General features: G+C 42.0%; 1 protein-coding gene across 2 annotated transcripts in view; it reads left to right on the top strand.

Moving 5' to 3' along the window:
- The first annotated feature begins 8,827 nt into the window (after nt 1-8,827).
- The window catches only part of rit1 (Ras-like without CAAX 1), a 301,555-nt gene continuing 287,965 nt past the window's right edge, over nt 8,828-22,417 (top strand). For both annotated transcript variants that reach the window (XM_043701395.1, XM_043701404.1), the window contains exon 1: nt 8,828-9,734. In XM_043701395.1, the coding sequence (XP_043557330.1) occupies nt 9,629-9,734 (106 nt within the window). In that variant the 5' untranslated portion in view covers nt 8,828-9,628. The remainder of the gene's footprint in view (nt 9,735-22,417) is intronic.

The raw sequence follows: 22,417 nt of genomic DNA on the forward strand, positions 1-22,417 counted from the left end.
CACCTTACTCCCAAGCTGAATGCTCTGTCCTTGAACTCCTGTCCTGTCTCATAATGTGTTCTGGATGAACAGCACCTTGGCCTTCGAGCAGGCACGTTACAGACTTGAAAGGTCAACACTGTGTTTGAGCGTTTCAGATCTGTCCCAACTTTTTTTTTGTGCGTTTGGTATGGAGGGAGAATTGCTGTTTGGTGTTTTCAGACAATTGTTGATGTTACTTTAGTCATTCACACCTCTTCTAGTTCGTGCAGCATCTTCTTCAACGTGCATTGTTATTCCTTTTGCAATGTAAGTTTCTATAACATCACAGGATATAGGAATATAATTAGGCCATTTAGCCCATTGAGTCTACTCTGCCATTCGATGTTGGCTGATGTATTTCTTAACCCCATTCTCCCACCTTCTCCCCATAACCATTAATCCCCTGGGTGTCATAGTGACTCAGTGGTTAGTACTGTTGCCTCACGCCACCAGGGACCCAGGCTCAATTCCACCTTCTGTAAAGAGTTTGTACGTTCTCACCTAATCTGCCTGGGTTTTCTCTGAGCACTCTGCTTTCTTCCCACAGTCCATGGATGGCAGGTTAGATGGATTGGCAGTGGTGACTTGCCCATAGTCTCCAGGGATGTGCAGGCTAGATGAATTAGCCATGGGAAGTGCAGGATGGCGTTGGGTAGGATGTTTTTTGAAGAGTTGGTGTGGACTTGATGGACAGAAAGGCCTGCTTCCACACTGTAGGAATTCTAATCAAGAACCTATCTATCTCCTTCTTAAAGATACTCAATGATTTGGCCTCCACAGCCCTCTGCAGTGATGAGTTCCATAGATTGACCACTTACTGAAGAAATTCCTCCTTATCTAAAGGGTCATCACTTCCCTTTGAAGCTGTGGCCTTGGGTCCTAGTCTCTTCTACTCATGGAAACATCTGCTCCATACTCACTCTATCCACACCTCTCAAAATTCTGTAAGTTTCAATTAGATACCCCCTCATCCTTCTCAACTCCATCAAGTACAGACCCAGAGTCCTCAACTACTCCTGAAATGACAAGCCCTTCATCCCGAGCATCATTCTTGTGAACCTCCTCTGGACCCACTCCAAGGCCAACACATCCTTCCTTCAACACTGGCCCAAAACTGTTCACAGTATTAAATATGTAGTCTCACCAGAGCCTTACACAGCTTTACTCTTGTATTCTAGTCCTCTTGAAATGAATGCTAACATTGCATTTACCTCCCTAACTGCCAACTGAACCTGCATTTTAACCTTAAGAGAATCCTGAACTAGGACTCTCAAGTCCCCTTGTGCTTCACATTTCTGAAACTTTTTCCTCATTTAGAGGATCGTCTACACCTTTATTCTTCGTACCAAAGTTCATAAACTCACACTTTCTCACATTGTATTGCACCTGCCACTTCTTGGTCCACTCTTCTAGCCTGTCCAAGTCCTTCGGGAACCTTCTGACTTCTTCAACACCACCTGTCCCTCCACCTATCTTTGTGTCACTTACGAGCTTAGCAGCAATGCCCTCAGTTCCTTTGTCTAGATTGGTAATGTTTAGAGTGAATAGTTGTGATCTCAACAGTGACCCCAGCGGAATTCTACTAATCACTGGTTGATATCCTGAAAAAGACCCTCTGCCTACTCTCTGCCTTCTGTTAGCCAGCCAATCCTTTATCCATGCCAGTACCTTGCCACAAACACTATGGGCTCTTACCTTATTTGGCAGCCTCCTGTGAGGCACCTCGTCAAAGACCTTCTGGAAATCTAAAAGATCATACCAACTGGCTCTCATTTGTCTAACTTGCTCATTACCTCCTCAATGAATTCTAGCAGATTTGTCTGTGTAATTTATCTACTTTCAGACCTTCCAGTTTCCCTAGCACCTTCTCCTTCGTGATGGTCACTAACTTACTCTGCCCATTGACTTCCTTGAAGTTCCAGTATGCTACTGGTGTCTCCTAATGCAAATTATGTATTCAGTTATAGAACATAGAACATTACAGTGCAGTACAAGCCCTTCGGCCCTCGATGTTGCGCCGACCTGTCATACCAATCTGAAGCCCATCCAACCTACACTATTCCATGTACGTCCATTTGCCTGTCCAATGATGACTTAAATGTACTTAAAGTTGGTGAATCTACTGCCGTTGCAGGCAAAGCATTCCATACCCTTACTACTCTCTGAGTAAAGAAACTACCTCTGACATCTGTCCTATATCTATCACCCCTCAATTTAAAGCTATGCCCCCTCGTGCTCGCCATCACCATGCTTGGAAAAAGGCTCTCCCTGTCCACCCTATCTAACCCTCTGATTATCTTATATGTCTCTATTAAGTTACCTCTCAACCTTCTCTCTAACGAAAACAGCCTCAAGTCCCTCAGCCTTTCCTCGTAAGACCTTCCCTCCATACCAGGCAGTATCCTAATAAATCTCCTCTGCACCCTTTCCAAAGCTTCCACATCCTTCTTATAATGCGGTGACCAGAACTGTACACAATACTCCAAGTGCGGCCGCACCAGTTCCTTCAGAATTTCTCTGTTCTCCTCGACTACCTCTCCAGCCTCATTTTCCAGCTATCCAATGTTCACACTTGCCTCTCTCTTACCTTTTCATATATTTTTTTTGAAAAATTACGATTGTATTTTATATTACTAGCTAGTTTGTCTTCATAATTGATTTGATTTGCTTTGATTTGACTTATTATTGTCACATGTACTGAGATACAGTGAAAAGTACTGTTTTGTGTGCTATCCAGACAAATCAAACCTTACTTAAGTACATCAGGGTAATGCAGAATATTGTATTACAGCTAGAGAAGGTGCAAAAAGTCTAATATACAACAGGCCCATTCAAAAGATTTGATAACAGCGGGGTAGAAGCTGTTCTTGAATCTGTTCGTTATGTGTTTTCAAATTTTTGTATCTTCTGCCTGATAGAAGAGGCTGAAATCAAGTATAACAGGGATGGGAGGGATCTTTCATTATGTTTGCTGCTTTTGTGATGCAGTGGGAAATATAGACAGAGTCAATGGAAGGAAGGACTGGGCTGCGTTCACAACTCTCTGTAATTTCTTGCAGTCTTGGGCAGAGGAGTTATCTTACCAAGCTGTGATGCATCCAGATAAGATGCTTTCCTGATCTTTCTTGCTGGTTTTTAAAGGCTTTCTGCTAATCTTCACCACACTGTGTATGCTTTTCTTTTGATTTTGTGATATCCCTGACTTCCATTGACAGCCATGGTTACCTCATCTTCCCCTTAGTGTACTTCTTCATCTTTGGATGTCTCCTGAATTACCTCCAGAAACTCCTGCCTTTGCTGTTCCACTTTCAGTCCTGCTAGATTATCCTTCCAATCAATTCTGGCCAGCAAATCCCTCGTGTCTTTGCAGTTACATTTACTCAGCTGTAATACTGTTTAATTTGATTCCAACTTCTTCCTCTAAAACTCCATCGTAGATTCTATCGTATTATCGTCACTGTCCCAGAGGGGTTGTTTCACCTTAAGCTCTCTAAACAAGTCTGCCTCATTACACATGTGCAAAATCCACAATTTCCTGTTCCCAAAAAAGATCATCTCATAGACATTCCACAAATTCCTTTCCTTGGGATCCACTACAACCTGATTTTCCGAGGTTCCCTTACATATTGAATTCCCCCAAGATTATTGTAATAGTGCCTTTCTTACATGACTTTTCTATTTCCTGATTTATTTTTTCCCACATCCTGACTACTGCCTCCAAGACTCAGGGTCTTTTTTCCTTTACTGTTCCTCAACTCTACCCACACAGATTCTATGACTTCTGACTCTATATCACTTCTTGCTATTAATTTTCTTTCATTTCCTACGAGTGAGACAGCCCCATTGCTCCGTCCATTTACCTGCTCTTTTGCTACGACACGTATCTTCGGATTTTTAGTTCCAGCCTTGTCCTGAAGAAGGGTTACAGCCGAAATGTTGACCTCTCCACCACCTGATGCTGCCTGGCTTGCTGTGTTCTTCCAGCCATGTCTTCATGATGCCCACAATATTGTACCTGCCAGTTTCAATTTCTGCACTACAAACTCATTTATCTTGTTTTGTATACTGTATGAATCGATGTACGGCACCCTCAGTCTTGCACTGACTTCCCACTTCTCATTGTTGTTCTTTTAATTGCTGCGCCTGAAGTTAAATTCCTGACTCTTTCCATATTCTCTGTCCACAACCTCATGCTCATCCACAACCTGAGCTACAAATCTTTTCAAGATCTTTGACTCTCTGTCCTATTACTTGTTCTGCAAACTGTAATAATCTGTCTTGAGCCCTTCCCCACTCATTCAAAATTCTTGTGACCATCATATTTAGCTTTCCGCCAGAATCCCATTCCTGGATTGGTTCAGGTGGAGCCCACCCCGATGGTACAGTTCCTTCCTATGCCAATATTGATGCTAGTGTGCTACAAAATGGAACCCCTCTTTCCTGCACCACTCTTTTAACCACATCTTTACTTGCCTCATTTTCTTATCATGATGCCAAATTTCACATGGTTCAGTTAATAATTCGGAGATTATAACCCTTAGGTCCTGTTCTTTAACTTTGATCCCAATTCCCGACATTTCCCAAACAGAATCTGTTGCCTATACTGTTGGTCCCAACAGGGAGACAACAAATGGATCCTCCCCCTCCCACTCAATATCCTTTCAAGCCAGTTCAATATATCCCTTAACTTGGTACAGGCAGGCAACCATGCAGGACTCTTAAAAAGTATGCTTTCTGTTCCTCTATTTATAGAATCCCTGATCACTTATCTTTTTGCTACCCCTATTTGAATGGCCTCCTGTCCCATGGTACAGCAGCCAATTTTCCCATCCTCCCTCCAGTCATTTTGTCCATCCACACTGGGAACAAATACCTTATGCCTGTTGGACAAAGTCAAGAAATGAGGCTCCTGCATTGATAAATTCAAGAGCCCTCTACCTGCCTCATTCGTAGTCACATCTAATTGTCCCTGACCACTGGCCAAATTTGAAGTACTTATAGAATGTATCTGCCTCCTGAAGCACAGCACCTGGGTAATTCTCACAGTCTCTAATGCATCACAGAGTATAAAGCTCAGACTCCAGGTCATCAGTTCTGAGCCTGAGATCCTCAAGCAACCAACATCTACCACGGATGTGGTCACTATGAACTTGGGGTCCTCTAGCACCATATCATGAAGATACAACATGTCACTTGGCTCTGCATCTCTAAATTATTTAAATTGGTTTTTAATTTGTATTTTGAAATTTCCCACTGGTCTTTAGATTTCGATATGCAAAATATTTCTCCAATTTACCTTTAATCTCAAAGCAATTGAGGATAGGTATTGTTATGACACCGAGGTGAACCCCTCTATTCATTAAATCAAACACCCAGAAAAGTTCACCTCGCCTCATAGTCTATTAAAATATGAGTGACAGATAACACCCAAATTCCACTATTTAAAGAAAATAATATCAATTAATTCTTTAACTCTAAAAGTGAACATTAAACAACAACTATTCACAACTCTAAGCCCCGCTTTCTCTTAATTGCTTATCACCTGCCTTCAACTCTATAACAATATACAGCATCAATAAGACATTTATTAAAATTACATCAACTTAATTTCAAAACCCCACAACTGCTGTCATCTTTTGCATTTATCTTCTTCCAGCTGAAGATCTCCCTGGGTCATCTTCTTTCTTTTTTCATATGAATACGATTCATATGAAAAGGTACCTTTGATAGACAGTGTTTCCTAATTTCTTGGTCTCTCATGATGGCACTTGCTCTGACTCCAATTTTAAAAATGCCTGAATTTTTATATCCCCACCATTGGATAGTCTCATTGGTTCGATGTTGGCAAAACAATAAATTCAAATGCTATTGTGTTAGTATCCTGGGGCATAATTTAAATTGATTGGTTAAATTTGAATTGTTGTCAACAAAGCAACCAACTCAGGTATCCATTTCACAAGCAAATGTTACTTATTTTCAAATTTTCCAGTAGATTCTGTGACTGCCATCTCATCATATCACACTGATGCTTGTAAGCTGTCAGTTCAGAACAATGTTCACTCTCTCTTAAAGGTACAGTACATGCCTTCAACTTCATAACAGTATTCAAATTAGCAGTTACAAATCAACTAATGAGTTTATGACTTTTCCTGTGAGGTCACTCTATTATGTTTTCATTGCTTCTGATTCCCAAGTCCCCTCTCCTGCTGGCCTCTCTCTCTTTGAGCTTCCAGGTAAGGGTATAGGCCTCGAACTTTAGCCTCAATTTTTATTTCCTGTTCAGTCTCAGTGTCCTCCTCCACCGGCTCCTCTGTCTCCTTATGTCCCAAGTTCCCTCAGATCTTAATTGGACATTAAAGAGCAGAGGTACCCAGCAACGACAGAAAAGGAGGGACTGATCACCACACCCACTGCTCTCTCCCTTATCTAACTCCAAATTTTTTTTAACAGCAAACATTTACTTTATTCCACCTACTGTAGGTTGACCCACAATGTCCTTAGAGAGGGAATTCCAGAGTTTTGATCCAGCGACTGTGAAGGAATAGTGATATATTTCCAAGTTGGGATGGTGAGTGGCTTGGAGGGGAACTTGCAAGTGGTGTTATTCCCATGTATCTGCTGCCCATGTGTTCTGGATGGAAGTGATTGTGGCTTTGGAAGATGCTGACTGAGAACCTTGGGTGAATTTCTGCAGTGTATCTTTTACATAGCATACACTGCTGCTCCTGAGCACCAATGGTGGAGAGGGTGGATGCTTGTGGATATGTCAATCAAGCAGGCTGCTTTGTCCTGGATCGTGCCAAGCATCTTGAGTATTGTTGGAACTGCATCCATTCAGCCAAGTGGGCAGTGTTCCATCACACTCCTGATTTGTGCCTTGTTGATGATGGACAGGCTTGGGAGTCAGGAGGTAAGTTACCTGCTGCAGTATTCCTAGCCTCTGACATGCTCTTGTAACCACTATGTTTATCTGGTGAGTCTAGTTGAGCTTCTGGTCAGTGATAATCCCCAGGATGCTGATTGTGGGGGAATTCAGTGATGGTAACACCATTGAATGCCAAGGGGCAGTGGTTACAATGTCTCTTATTGACGATGGTCAGAGTCTGGCATTTGTTACTTGCCACTTGTCAGCCCAAGCTTGGATATTGCCCAGTTCTTGTTGCATTTGAACATGGACTGCTTCTGTATCTGAGTCACAAATGGTGCTGAACATTATGCAATAATTGGCAAACATCCCCACTTCTGACCTTATGATGGAGGGAAGGTCATTGATGAAGCAGCTGAAGAAGGTTGGGCCTAGGACACTTCCCTGATGAACTCCTGCAGAGATGTCCATGGGCGGCACGGGCGGCATGGGCGGCACGGTGGCACAGTAGTTAGCACTGCTACCTCACAGCGCCAGAGACCCGGGTTCAATTCCCGCCTCTGGCGACTCTCTGTGTGGAGTTTGCACATTCTCTCCGTGTCTGCGTGGGTTTCCTCCGGGTGCTCCGGTTTCCTCCCACAATCCAAAAATGTGCAGGTTAGGTGAATTGGCCATGCTAAATTGCCTATAGTGTTAGGTGAAGAAGTAAATGTAGGGGAATGGGTCTGGGTGGGTTGTGCTTCGGCGGGTCGGTGTGGACTTGTTGGGCTGAAGGGCCTGTTTCCACACTGTAAGTAATCTAATCTAATCATGTCCAGGAGCGAGGTGACTGACCTCCAACAACTATAACCATCTTCCAATGTGCCAGGTATGACTCCAACCAAGGGAGAGTTTTCCCCCTGAGATCCATTGATTCCAGTTTTCCTAGGGCTCCTTGAATAGAATAGAATATATAATATCCTTTATTTCCATGTGTACTCAATTACTGGAGGACAGGAGTACAGTGATACGTTTCTGCAATGTCACCTCTTATGATGTCATCTTAGGTACAAGTACCTAGGTACAAATCTTGGGGATAAAAAAGAGGTATAAGAAAGTAGTTGCATTACTTTACGGTGATCCATCGTGTAAATTAGAAATATGACATAGTTAAAAGGGTAGACATTATAGTCAGATAGACAAATTACAAATAAATGTTCCATTGCAGTGGCTCAATGCAGGGGCTTCCACAAATGGTCTGACCGCCTGCTCCAGACCCCAGTCCAACAACCATCCCCACTCTGTTCCAAGCCTCCAGTCCGCTCTGCATTGGCTCAGGGCTGCTCCAAGGTAAGTTTCCTCTGGGCTGCCCGTGCCAACCTCCACTCTGGGATACCACACTCGGTCAAGTGCAGCCTTAATGTCAAGAGCCTTCACTCTCACCTCACCTCTGCAATTCAGTTTGATTGTTCATGTTTGAACCAAGGCTGTAATAAAGTCAAGAGCTGAGTGACTCCAGTGGAACCCAAAGTGGATGACATTGAACAGGTAAAGCACTGTTGATGACACCTTCCATCACTTTACTGATGATGGACAGGTTTTGGAGCGTTCGGAGATGAGTTACCTGCCACAGTATTCTGAGCCTCTGACTGGCTCTTGGAGCCTTTGTGTTTATGGTGTGGTGAGTCCAGTTGAGCTTCTGGTCTACTCTGATCAAGAGTAGACTGATGGAGTGGTAATTGCCATGGTTGGATTTGTCCTGCTTTTTGTGTATAGGATATACTTGGACAGTTTTCCAATATTGTTGGCTAGATGCCCGTGTCGTAACAGTACAGGAACAGCTTGGCTATAGGAGCGGCAAGTTCTGGAGCACAAGTCTCCAGTATTGTTGCTGGAATGTTGTCAGGGCCCACAGCCTTTGCAGTATCCAGCATTTCTTGACATCACATAGAGTGAATTGAATTGGCTGAACAGTAGTATCTGTAATACTGGGGACCGCTGGAGGAGGCTGAGATGGGTCATCTACTGGACACTTCTGGATGTAGAATGCTGTGAATGCTTCAACCTAAATACATTGATGTGGTGGGCTCTTCCATCGTTGAGCAATTAAATTGCATCCAGTCATAAGTGCAACTTTAAGTTATTGTTAAATTAAAGAACAGACTACACTTTTGAATAAAATTAACCCTTAATTTAAGTTCGTCCTTATTATCCACCTCTTCAGTCTTCCCTGTTTCACCCAAATCCATTTACACACTAGGTTGGGACCTAACGTGGATCTGACTATCTGTCCCCCTCCCCAGCCTGACACTTGTTTAAAACCTGTTACATTTCTAATTTTTCAGTTTTGGTTAAAGACCATTGACTGAAACTTAACGCTGTTTCTCCAGAAATGATGCCAGAATTGCTGAACATTTCCAAACAAGAAGACTTTTAAAATTAGTGGTGCCGCTTACTAGTGGTACCGAGGGGTCGATTTTTGTTTTGCACCGAGTTTGAGTTATTTAGTTCCCAATGATGCACATGCCCCAGACCCTTGTTTTGCAATAGCTCCCAGTTTCAATCGGGAGCTCGACAGTAAGTCGCTGGTTGCTGGGAGACCTGAGCTGGCAAGCAACACGCACTCACTCAGTCACGCTGTGAATCCAGTGCCTGCCACCGCCGCTATGTAGTCTGGAGCCGGAGAACATTTCATCAACACTTTGCTTATTCTTTTGTCTGTTTACTTTTCCCCTCCCGCCCCCTTTTGGGAACTCCATCACGATGGACGGCGAGAGCGACTCGATCAGCAGCAGCAGCAGCGTTCCTTCCAGCGGATCGAGAGAATATAAAATCGTGATGCTTGGCGCTGGTGGGGTTGGGAAAAGCGGTAGGTTCGAAAATTAATGGTTTGTACAACTTGGCATGTCAGCAGCGTCTCCCGTCCCGGCTGGGGACTGAGATTGGGTCTGCACTGGCCACTGGCAATGTTGGTGTCAAGATCTATGAACAGTAAGGAAGCTTATCCAGACTATTTTAAAATTCTGTAAATAAAGGGGGTTGCACAGTGCTGTAGGTTTCAGGGAGGCTGGTCTCAGTTACAGACATCTATTATAGTGGATGCTGTACCCACCTCTGAGGGTGATAGTTTACCAATTCCCTGGGAACGAAACAGCAAAACAAAGTAACTTGACACATCTGGGATGTCTAGAAAAAGAGAAACAGGTGCGTTTTAAAAAAAAAACGAAATCCTGTGGATGCTGGAAATCTGAAACAAAGAGCAAACATCGAGGGAGAGAGAAGCAGAGTTGATGTCACAGCTGAGGTGCCAGAAGACTGGAGGTTGGCTAACGTGTTGCCACTATTTAAGAACGGTGGCAAGGAAAAGTCAGGAAACTATAGACTGGTGAGCCTGACATCAGTGGGGGGCAAGTTGTTGAAGGGAATCCTGAGGGACAGGAATCACATGTATTTGGAAATTCGAGATAGTCAACATGGTTTTCTGTGTGGGAAATCATGTCTCACAAACTTGATTGAGTTTTTAAAGAAGTAGCAAAGAGGATTGATGAGGGCAGAGCAGTGGAGTGATCTATATGGACTTTAGTAAGGAGTTCAGCAATGTTCCTCAGGGTAGATCACACAGAGTGCAGAGAGAACTAGCCATTTGGATACAGGGTTGCCTTTCAGACTGGAGGTCTGTGGTCAGTGGTGTGTCACAAGGATCAATTCTGGGTCCACTGCTGTTCGTCATTTATATAAATGATTTGGATGTGAACATAGGAGATATAGTTACTAAGTTTGCAGATGACTCCAAAATTGGAGGTGTACTGGACAGCGAAGAAGGTTACCTCAGAGTGCAATGGGACCTTGATCAGATGAGCCAATGGGCTGAGGAGTAGCAGATGGAGTTTAATTTCAATAAATGTGAGGTGCTACATTTTGGAAAGGCAAATCAGAGCAGGACTTATAGATTTAATGGTAAGGTTCTGGAGACTGTTACTGAACAAAGTGATCTTGAAGTGCAGGTTCATAGTATCTTGAAAATAGAATCACAGGTAGATAGGATACTGAAGAAGGCGTTTGATGTGCTTACCTTTATTAATCAAAGTATTGACTACAGGAGTTGGGAGGTCATGTTGCAGCTGACATTGTTTAGGCCACTTTTGGAATACTGGTCGTGCAATTCTGGTCTCCCTGTAAAAGGAAGGAAGTTGTGAAACTTGAAAGGGTTCAGAAAAGATTTACGAGGATGTTGCCAAGGTTGGAGGGTTTGAGCTATAGAAAGAGGCTGAATAGGCTGGGGCTGTTTTCCCAGAGCATTGGATGCTGAAGGGTGACCTTATACAGATTTATAAAGTCATACGGGGAATGGATATGGTAAATAGGCAAGCTCTTTTCTTTGGGATGCGGGTGTCCAGAACTCAGTTTAGGATGAGAGGTGAAAAATTTAAAAGAAACCTAAGGGGCAACTTTGTCATGCAGAGGGTGGTGCGTGTATGGAATGCCAAAGGAAGTGGTGGAGGCTGGTACAATTGCAACATTTAAAAGACATCTGGGTGGGTATATGAATAGGAAGGGTTTAGAGGGATATAATGCTGGCAAATGGGACTAGATTAGGTTTGGATATCTGGTCGGCATGGACGAGTTGGACTAAAGGGTCTGTTTCGTGCTGCATATCTCTATGACTCATCCTCAGTTTTTAATTCCAGTTCCTTAGAGATGTCTAAAGTGTTGATGTAGGAGGGAAAGCTTCAGGTATCAGGATCACAGGTCCTGCCTTCCAGAGCAGGAGGGACCTGTATGAAAAGGACAAGTTGCACCTAAACTGGAGGGGCATCAATATCCTGGCAGGGAAGGTTTGCTAGTGCTACTTAGGAAGGGTATTGCAGATGTATAGTAACCACAGCAGTAGGTCAGCATGTGGTCTGACTGAGAGGGAGTTAGAGGCTAAAGCCAATAAGTCTAACAGGAAGGACATACAGGGAGAGGTTACTGAACACAGTGGGACTGATAGTCTGAAGTTTTTTTTTAATTCTCTCACAGGGAATGGGCATCTCTAGCTGGACAGGCATTTATTGCCCATCCCTAACTGTTCCCTAACAGTGAAGAGTGGACCACATTGCTGTGGGTCTGGCATACCATATAGGCCATATCAGATAAGGATGACAGATTTCCCTAAAAGACATCAGTGAACCAAATGGGTTTTTCCAACAATTGACAATGGTTTTATGGTCATCATTAGATCCTTAATTCTGGTTTCTTTTTATTAAAGTGCATTTGTTTTAATGAGAGGAGTATGACAAGTGAGACAGATGAAGTTAGAGCTTGGATTAATGCAGATAACAATGATGCTGTAGCTCTTACAGAGATTTGGTTTACAGAGGGATAAGACCAGCAGCCTAACATTCCAGGATTTAGATGTTTCAGGTGAGCGAGAGAGGGATGTAAAAAAGGTGGGAGAATTGTGTTACTGATAAGGGAGAATATCACAGCTGTACTGAGGGAGGACACCTTGGAGGGCTCATGCAGTGAGATCATAAGGGTCGAGCTCAGGAATAGAAAGGGCGCAGTCACTTTCATGGGGTTGTACAATTGGCCTGCCAACATCCAGCAAGAGATGGAGGAACAAAGATGTGGACAGATTATGGTAAAATGTAAAAACGAGAGGGTTATTGTGGTGGTTGTTTTAACTTCCCCTATATTGACTGGGATTCCATTAGTGCCAGGGGCTTGGATGGAGGAGAAATTTGTTAGGTGCATCCAAGGGGGTTTCTTCCTGCAATATGTAAATAATCCAACTAGGGGAAGAGCCAGGTTGGATTTGATATTGGGGAATGAGCCTGGCTCGGTGATTGAATTTTCAGTGAGAGACCATCTTGGGAACAGCAACCAGAATTTTGTAAATTTTAAGTTATTTATAGATCAGAAGAAGAGTAGTCCTCGGATGAAAGTGCTAAAATGGGCAAGGCTAACTCCAATAATATTAGGCAGGAAGTGAGGAGTGTAGATTGGAGGTGGCTGTTTGAGGGTAAATCACATCTGGCATGTGGGAATCTTTTAAGGTCAGGGTCAGCATTATCCTGTGAAAATGAAGGATAACGATAGTGAGATTCAGGAACCTTGGATGTTGAGGTAAATTGTGAGCTTCGTCAGAAAGAAAAAGGAGGCATCTGCAAGATTTAGGAAACTGAAGACAGACCAAGCTCTCAAAGAATATAAAGAAAACAGGAAAAAATTTAACAAGGAGTTAGGAAAGTTAAAAGGGGACATGAAATGTCTTTGACAAATAGGGTTGTGAAAAATTCAAAGGAATTTTAAACATAGATAAGAAGCAAGGATGTAGCGAGGGAAAGGTTAGATCCACTGAAGGACAAAGAAGGGAATTTATGCATGGAACCAGGGGAAGTGAGTGGAGTCCTTAATTATTCTTTACAACATTCACAAAGGAGAAAGATATGGTGGATGGTGAGTCGAGTTCTGGTATGTTGATATTGTATGTTGCTTTGAAAAAGGGGATGAGGCTTTGGGCGTTTTGAAAAGCATTAAGGTAGACAAGTCCCCACGACCTGATGGGATCTATCCCAAAATGCTGAGGGGCGCAGGTGAAGAAATTACTGGTGCCTTATATGAAATTTTTGCATACTCTTTAGTCAAAGGACAGATCCCAGTGGACTGGAGAATAACCAATATTGTTCCTTTGTTTAATAAGGGCAACAGGGATGATCTGTGAAATTACAGGCTGGTGAGCCTTACATAGTTGTTAGGAAATTATTGGAGAAGATTCTAAGGGACAGGATTTCCTCATATTTGGAAAAATATTGACTTATTAGTGATTGGCAGCATTGCTTTATGTGGGGGAGGTCATGTCTCATAAACTTGACTTGAGTTTTTAAGGAAGCAATAAGTTGATTGGTGAGGGTAGAGCAGTGGATGTTGTCTACATGGCATTTAACAGGTCGTTGACAAAGTTGATACAGAAGGTGAAGTTATATGGTGAGCTGATAAATGCATACAGAACTGAATTAGTCATAAAGACATGGAGTAGTGCGGGAAGGGTATTCTTATGACTTGAGGTCTAAGACCAGCGGTAATCTATAGGGATCAGTGCTGGGACCCTTGTTGTTTGGAACATTTATAAATGACTTGGATAAGAATGTAGGTGATCTGATTAGTATGTTTGCGGATGACACGAAGATTGGGGAGCTGCAGATAGTGAGAAGGGTTACAAGAGGATAAAGAGGATATATAAAGTTGGCTGGGGAGTTGGTCAGAGAAATTACTGATGGATTTTAATCTGGAAGAATGTGAGGTGATGCATTTTGGAAGGTCTAATGTCAGAGGGAAGTATACAGTAAATGGCAGAATCCTTAGAAACATTAACAGAGGGATATCGAGGGATCTAAACAAGCAAGTCCACAGTTCCCTGAAAGTAGTAACAAAGCGGATAAGATGATAAAGAAGATAAGAGATTTGGCTTCATTGATCAGGGCATAGAGTACGAAAATTGGCAAGTGATGTTGCACCTGTATAAAACTTTAATTAGGCCACATTTTGGAATATTACATACAGTTCTGGTCATCACACTACCAAGAGGATGTGAAGGCTTTGGAGAAGGTATGTTGCTTGGTATAATCTAAGATGTTGCCTGGTTTGGACAGTATTAGCTATGAGAACAAATCTGGTTTGTTTTCACTTGAATTCAGAGGCTGAGGGCAACCTGATAGGAGTTTACAAAATTAAGATTGGCCTGGATATTCTGAGTCTTTTTACCAGTGTAGAAATGTCAAATACTTGGAGACTTTAGGGTAAAAGGAGAAAAGTTTAAAGGAGATGTGAGAGCCAAGTTTTTTTTTATACAGAGGGTGGTAATTGCCTGGAATGTGCTGCCTGAGGAGGTGGTAGAAGCAGATACAATAACAATGTTTACGAGGCATCTTGAACGACACATGAATTGATAGGGGATTGAGGAACAGAGACTGTGTAGAGGCAAAAAGTTTTTAGTTTAGAAAGGCATCATGTGTCGATGCAAAATTGGGTAGGCCAAAGGGCCGTCCCTGTGCTGTACTGTTCTTTGTTCTATGTTTGATTCATACTGGACTCGAAATGTTATCTCTGTTTCCCTCTCCATAGATGTTGCCAGACTGCTGAGTTTCTCCATCATTCTTGCTCTTCGTTTCAGATTGCCAGCATCTGCACAGTGTTACTTCTATTCTGGAGTATTGTGCGCCGCTTTGGTCTCTTTACCAAAGAAAAGATACACTTGTCACATAGAGTTCCACCATGGTTCATCAGACTGTTTCCTGGGATGGCAGGCTTGTAGAATGCGAAGATATTGGGATGGCTGAGCTTGTAGTTTGCGAAAATCTCAAGGAAAAGTATAAAATTCTGACAGGGTTGGATGCAGAGATGGTGTTGCCCTGTTTGTGATTGTCTAGAACAAGAGATCACCACTTAGGAATGAGAAAAGGAGAAATTTCTTCATTCAGAGGGTGGTGATCCTTTGGATTTCTTTATGGAATTCTCTGTGGACGGTTCTGAATGTCAAGTCACTGATTATATTTAAAGAAAACATTAGTAGATTTTTAGATGCGTAAAGGCATCAAGGGATATGGGGAGTGAAAGAGAGTATGCCGCTGCAATAGAGGATCAGCCATGATCATTTTGAATGTTCGAGCAGGATCATTGGGCTGAATTGCCTGATCTTCTTCCTATTTTCTATTTTTTAAATGTTGCTTCCTTTTAAAAAAGAAACATTTGTTGTGAAATTTACTCTTGTTGAACCGGGGTACTTTCAACTGTTGTGGGCTTAATTTAAAAATCCGCATTTATGGAGAATTGTAAACCTGCACCAAAATATTACAGGGAAGTTGATGGTTGTAAACAGTATAATGTTCAACATTTGATTAGAAAATCTACAGACACATTAGACTCTAACATTCCAATATTTCCTTGTTCAATGACATTGAGCGTAGTGAACTCTTTAGTGTGTCACTTTGCTGAAAGGAGTTTCTGATGCGTTGCAGTTAGAGTGATCCTGAGTATATGAAATGAATACAGTAAGGCTTGTACACATTGGCATACAATATAGATGATTTACTAAAGCATTCTGCTTTTAATTACATTGGGCACTTTTTTGTTTGAGGCTTGTTTGAAACCTAAGCTTCTCATACAACTATCTGTCTAGGCTTGGATATATTCTCAACAATCTGTTTAAACCTATCTATGACAATTCACTCGAACATGCCAATAGTAGGTTGTTAGTTGGCTCCTTTCAAAACCTTCCTGCATTAAAACACTCTTGTCTTCCTATCCTTATTCCTTCCATTGATCTTTTCCTCTATTGTTATCTCTCGCTCTTTTCATTTTAAAAATGTGTACACTGTTCATCTGCTGAATTGTTTAAAACTAAAACAATTTTAGATAATGGCAACTCACAAATACCTTGTGTGAATCAAATTTTGCTGTCACAAATATTCCAAATAGATATAATTCAGGAAGTTTCAATATGAACCATTATTATTGATTTCAACACACTTGTACCAACACAGATTGTCAGTTAACCATGACCCAACGTTTAAATGAATCTTTTTGTTGGTAACTTTCTTTTTAAACAAAGTTATACTTAAATAAAAATCACAAGAAGCAGAATTTTCATCTTGCTTTTATGAGAGTACAGAGCTGTTCGGAAATTTAAGATTGGGAATGAACCTGTCTTCCTAGGTTTCTTCCAATCTTTTCTGCCTAATTCATTACTCTGGCAGCACTTTTATTTGTGACTGGAAGCAGCCACCCAAGCAAGGGCAGGTATATTCATATGAAGGAATAATAACCATGTGATGCCATACATTCTATTTTTTGTTGCTTTGTACAAGAATATCTTTGTACAAAAATAGGCACATTTTGCATTCAAAATTGAAATGATCTTTTAATAGTTAAACAGTCACTTAGGAGTACAGAATTGCAAAAGTAGTAAAAAGAGACCTATTGGCAAAATTTATTGTCTTTGGGTTATCAGGCCAAATGCAACATGAAAATGGAAAATGGGAAGCCTTCAGAAATGAGAAAACGAGAATCCAGAGAAAGTATATTCCTGCTAGGGTGAAAGGAAAGGCTGGTAGGTACAGGGAATGCTGGATGACTAAAGAAATTGAGGGATTGACTAAGAAAAAGAAGGAAGCATATGTAAGGTATAGACAGGATAGATTGAGTGAATCCTTAGAAGAGTATAAAGGAAGTAGGAGTTACTTAAGAGGGAAATCAGGAGAGCAAAAAGGGGACATGAGGTAGCTTTGGCAAATAGAATTAAGGAGAATCCAAAGAGTTTTTACAAATACATGAAGGACAAAAGGGTAACTAGGGAAAGAATAGGGCCCCTCAAAGATCAGCCAAGTGGCTTTTGTGTGGAGCCGCAGAAAATGGAGAAGATACAAAATGAGTATTTTGCATTAGTATTTACTGTGGAAAAGGATATGGAAGATATAGACTGTAGGGAAATAGATGGTGACATCTTGCAAAATGTCCAGATTACAGAGGAGGAAGTGCTGGATGTCTTGAAACAGGTTAAGGTGGATAAATCCCCAGAACCTGATCAGGTATATCCTAGAACTGTGTGGGAAGCTAGAGAAGTGAGTGCTGGGCCTCTTGCTGAGATATTTATATCATCGATTGTCACAGGTAAGGTGCCGGAAGACTGGAGGTTGGCTAACGTGGTGCCACTGTTTAAGAAGNNNNGGAAGACTGGAGGTTGGCTAATGCGGTGCCACTGTTTAAGAAGGGTGGTAAAGACAAGCCAGGGAATTATAGACCAGTGAGCCTGATGTCGGTGGTGTGCAAGTTGTTGGAGAGAATCCTGAGGGACAGGATATACATGTATTTGGAAAGGCAAGGACTGATTAGGGATAGTCAACATGGCTTTGTGTGTGGGAAATCATGTCTCACAAACTTGATTGAGTTTTTTGAGGAAGTAACAAAGAGGATTGATGAGGGCAGAGTGGTAAGATATGATCTATATGGACTTGATTAAGGCGTTCAACAAAGTTCCCCATGGGAGACGGATTAGCAAGATTAGATCTCACAGAATACAGGGAGAACTCACCATTTGGATACACAACTGGCTCAAAGGTAGAAGACAGAGGGTGATGGTGGAGGGTTGTTTTTCAGATTGGAGGCCTGTGACCAGTGGAGTGCCACAAGGATCGGTGCTGGGCCCTCTTTATGACTTTATGTAATTTACATAAATGATGTGGATGCGAGCATAAGAGGTACAGTTAGTAAGTTTGCAGATGACACCAAAATTGGAAGTGTAGTGGACAGCGAAGAGAGTTACCTCAGATTACAACAGGATCTTGACGAGATGGGCCAATGGGCTGAGAAGTGGCAGATGGAGTTTAATTCAGATAAATGTGAGGTGCTGCATTTTGGGAAAGCAAATCTTAGCAGGACTTATATACTTAATAGTAAGGTCCTTGGGAGTGTTACTGAACAAAGGAGTGCAGATTCATAGCTCCTTGAAAGTGGAGTCGCAGGTAGATAGGATAGTGAAGAAGGTGTTTGGTATGCTTTCCTTTATTGGTCAGAGCATTGAGTACAGGAGTTGGGAGGTCATGTTGCGGCTGTACAGGACATTGGTTAGGCCACTGTTGGAATATTGCATGCAATTCTGGGCTCCTACCTATCGAAAAGATGTTGTGAAACTTGAAAAGGTTCAGAAAAGATTCACAAGGATGTTGCCAGGGTTGGAGGATTTGAGCTATAGGGAGAGGCTGAACAGGCTGGGCTGTTTTCCCTGGAGCATTAGAGGGTGAGGGGTGACCTTATAGAGGTTTACAAAATTATGAGGAGCATGGATAGGGTAAATAGACAAAGTTTTTTCCCTGGGATCGGGCAGTCCAGAACTAGAGGGCTTAGGTTTAGGGTAAGAGGGGAAAGATATAAAAAAGACCTACGGGGCAACTTTTTCATGCAGAAGGTGGTACGTGTATGGAATGAGCTGCCACAGAAAGTGGTGGAGGCTGGTACAATTGCAACATTTAAGAGGCATTTGGATGGGTTTTTGAATAGGAAGGGTTTGGAGGGATATGGGCCAGGTGTTGGCAGGTGAGACAAGATTGGGTTGGGATATCTGGTCGGGATGGACCATACATCTCTATGAGGTAAAAACAATGACTGCAGATGCTGGAAACCAGATCTGGATTAGTGGTGCTGGAGGAGCACAGCAGTTCAGGCAGCATCCAAGGAGCAGCGAAATCGACGTTTCAGGCAAAAGCCCTTCATCAGGAATAAAGGCAGTGAGCCTGAAGCATGGAGAGATAAGCTAGAGGAGGGTGGGGGTGGGAAGAAAGTCGCACAGAGTACAATGGGTGAGTGGGGGAGGGGATGAAGGTGATAGGTCAGGGAGGAGAGGGTGGAGTGGATAGGTGGAAAAGGAGATAGGCTCTATGACTCTATGATGAATTGAAACAATCTCAAGGATTTGTATCATTATGGAATGGTACTGATTGATTGGCAAATTGACTCAGTTGGCATTGACATTGAAAAATTAACAGAGCAATTGGCTTCCTAAACTCCTGGGTATTTCAAAAGAGGCACAAGTGTTGAACATGTTCCTTTTGTTTGCAGGAAATCGATCCCTCCATTAAACAGTGACTAAGATAGAAGTCACACGATACAAGGTTATAGTCCAATAGGTTTATTTGAAATCACCAACTTTTGGAGCGCTGCTCCTTTGTCGGGTGTAGTGAAGGGAAACACAGAGGCACAGAACTTATAGGCAGAGAGATCAAACTAATAGTACAAATGGTGTGAATGGAGTGTTGCCAGGCCAGATTAGAACTCCCTGCAGGTGATCAAAGTGGCAGAAGATATGAGTAAACTGTCCAAAGCTGAATAACAATTGGAGGGATGATCTTTGATTCAATTAATTGGGCAGGTAGATAATTACATAAAATTAAAAATAAGATGGTGCTGGAGACAAACCAAAAGGCTGGATTAACATGATAGGTATGAGTCACATGCCAAGGGTCTAACCACAGTAACAAGTAATCCAAAGCTGTACAAACTAATTAAGGTAGAGAGATCATAACAAGTTATCAAGGTGATAGTGTCAAAACAGGACAATGAGGAATATTTTACAGATACAGAACAGTATGGTGGGGTTACATATAGCACAACATGAACCCAAGATCATGGTTCAGGCTGTCTTCATGGGTTCGGAACTTGGCTACCAGTTTCTGCTCGGTGATTCTGCATTGTTGAGTATCTTGAAGGCTGCCTTGGAGAACCCTTACCCGAAGATCTGAGGTTACTGTCCTTGACCAATGAAGTGTTCCCCAACTGCGAGGGAACATTCCTGTCTGGCGATTGTTGTGTGGTGTCCAATAGCATCAGCATCATCTTGCCAATATACCATGCCTCAAGAGCAGAAACTGATAGCCAAGTTCTGTACCCATGAAGACGGCCTTGTTAAGATAGACATGTGGTGAAATTGTTTTCTCTCAGAGGGTAGTGAATCAGTGGAATTCTTTGTCACAGAGCGCTGTTGTGCCTGGGTCATTAAATATAACCAAGCCTGAGCTAGACAATTTTAATCAGTAAGGGAATTGAGGGTTCTGAAGGTAAGGCAGGAAAACAGAGTTGAGGATTATGGGATCAGTCATTGAATGGTGGAGTGGACTCAATGTTCCAAATGACCTACTTCGGCTCCTATATCTTAAGTTCTTAAACCAAGTGGTTTGCTAGGTCATTTTATGTGGCAGTTAAGCATTACTCTCATTGCTGTGATTATGGAGCAACATATGGGCTGACCAGGTCAAGATGGCAGATTTCCTTCCCTCCAGGGGATTAGTAAATCAGATAGGCTTTTATGACAATTAGAAGTTTAGTAATTACTATGACTGAGTCAGGCCTTTGTTTCCATATTTATGAGTTTAATTTAAATTCCACTAGTTACGGTGGTGGGACTTGAACCTTAGCCTGGGGTTCTGGATTACTCGTAAATTGACATTACCACCACATCATCATATCCTCCCTTTGAACATTACAAGCAGTTTTTCAAACAATGTATTTGCTGAAAGACAGCTGGCCTACTCCCCCATGCTATTGAGCCTCGTGATATTTATGTTGAGTTCAGCTGAGGACAAGATTCTTACTGAAGCTGGGTTCCTTTTACCAAAAGAACAGGAAACACTCATCAAGTGAAGCAGCGTCTGTGCAGAGAGCGCAAACCAGCTGTTAATCCTTCTTTGGAGCTAAACAATATTATCCATGAATGGCATTTAAAATAGAATCTAACAAGAACAAGTAGAGGAGAGGAGGGTGGAAGGCCTGTGAGAAGAGGAAACAATGGCACAAACACAAAAACAAGAATAGAATGACCTTTAAAAAAAGACATGCTCAAAATGCGAGGGAAACAGTAAGGAGATGGTTAAATCGATTGGAAAATTTCAAACATTGGTAAACTGCATTGGATTCCAGTGGCCAATGACTCTATGGGAAAAAAAGATAATCATTTTGATCAGTGACTGAATTGAGGACACTATAATAAACAAAGTTGGCCAGAATTAATCTGATGTTTTTTGTCACAGGTCAAACCAAACACGTCTGGATTGGTGGGGAAAATAGACTGTTGCATCACATTGATACTAAATATTGATAAGTAATGAATCTAAGGAAGAAAAGTAAACAGTAAAAATATAAATTAGATGGTTCTAAGGTATGATGCAGACACAAGAAAGAATTATCCAAGTGTTGCTGGATATCTCATTGAAATCAGAAAGATTAAATACAATAATATTAAGAAGTGTGAGCAAGATCTTGGGCTATACAGCCAGAGGATCAGAGCACACATCACAATAAAAGAACTGTTTAACAGCCTACTGGTCTTATCTAGCAGATTGTGTATAATTTTGATCATCGTAACAAAATCGAGAGATCCTTAGCATTGAGGACTGTAGAAAGAAGGGAACAAAATTGACATAAAAAAAACGAAAGAACAGCGGATGCTGTCAGTCAGAAACAAAAACAGAAATTGCTGGAAAAGCTCAAGAGGTCTGGCAGCATCTGTGGAGAGAAACCAGAGTTAACATTTTGAGTCGAGTAATCCTTCCTCAGAACAAAATTAACACTTTCTTTCAGGCATGTGACCAGCAAAGAATTTGAAAGCCCGGGATGCTTTTACAAGAGTACATGGTAATTATCATACAAGACTTTTGATGGTAGAGAAACATAGGTCTGCTGTTGCACACCACCCATCCTGAGCCACTTATTGTCCATTAATAGCTATTCATTTCTCCCAGGCTAAGTTACCCACTCCTTTGTATGTTCAACTGTTTTTCTCTCTCTTTGGGCTCTATCTCCACCTATCGTTTACTCCTTACCTCCCCTCCCCCCCCCCCCCCCCACCCTAGTTAACTTTCTACACAAAACAACTTTTTCCTAGCTCTCATCAGTTCTGAGAAAGAGTCACTGAACCTGAAACGTTAACTCTGATTTCTCTCCACAGATGCTGTCAGACCTGCTGAACTTTTCTGCAAAGCCTGTTTTTGTTTCTGATTTCCAGCATTCACAGTTTTTTTC

Source organism: Chiloscyllium plagiosum, chromosome 1 (genome assembly GCF_004010195.1).
Source record: "Chiloscyllium plagiosum isolate BGI_BamShark_2017 chromosome 1, ASM401019v2, whole genome shotgun sequence".
Lineage (NCBI taxonomy): Eukaryota > Metazoa > Chordata > Chondrichthyes > Orectolobiformes > Hemiscylliidae > Chiloscyllium > Chiloscyllium plagiosum.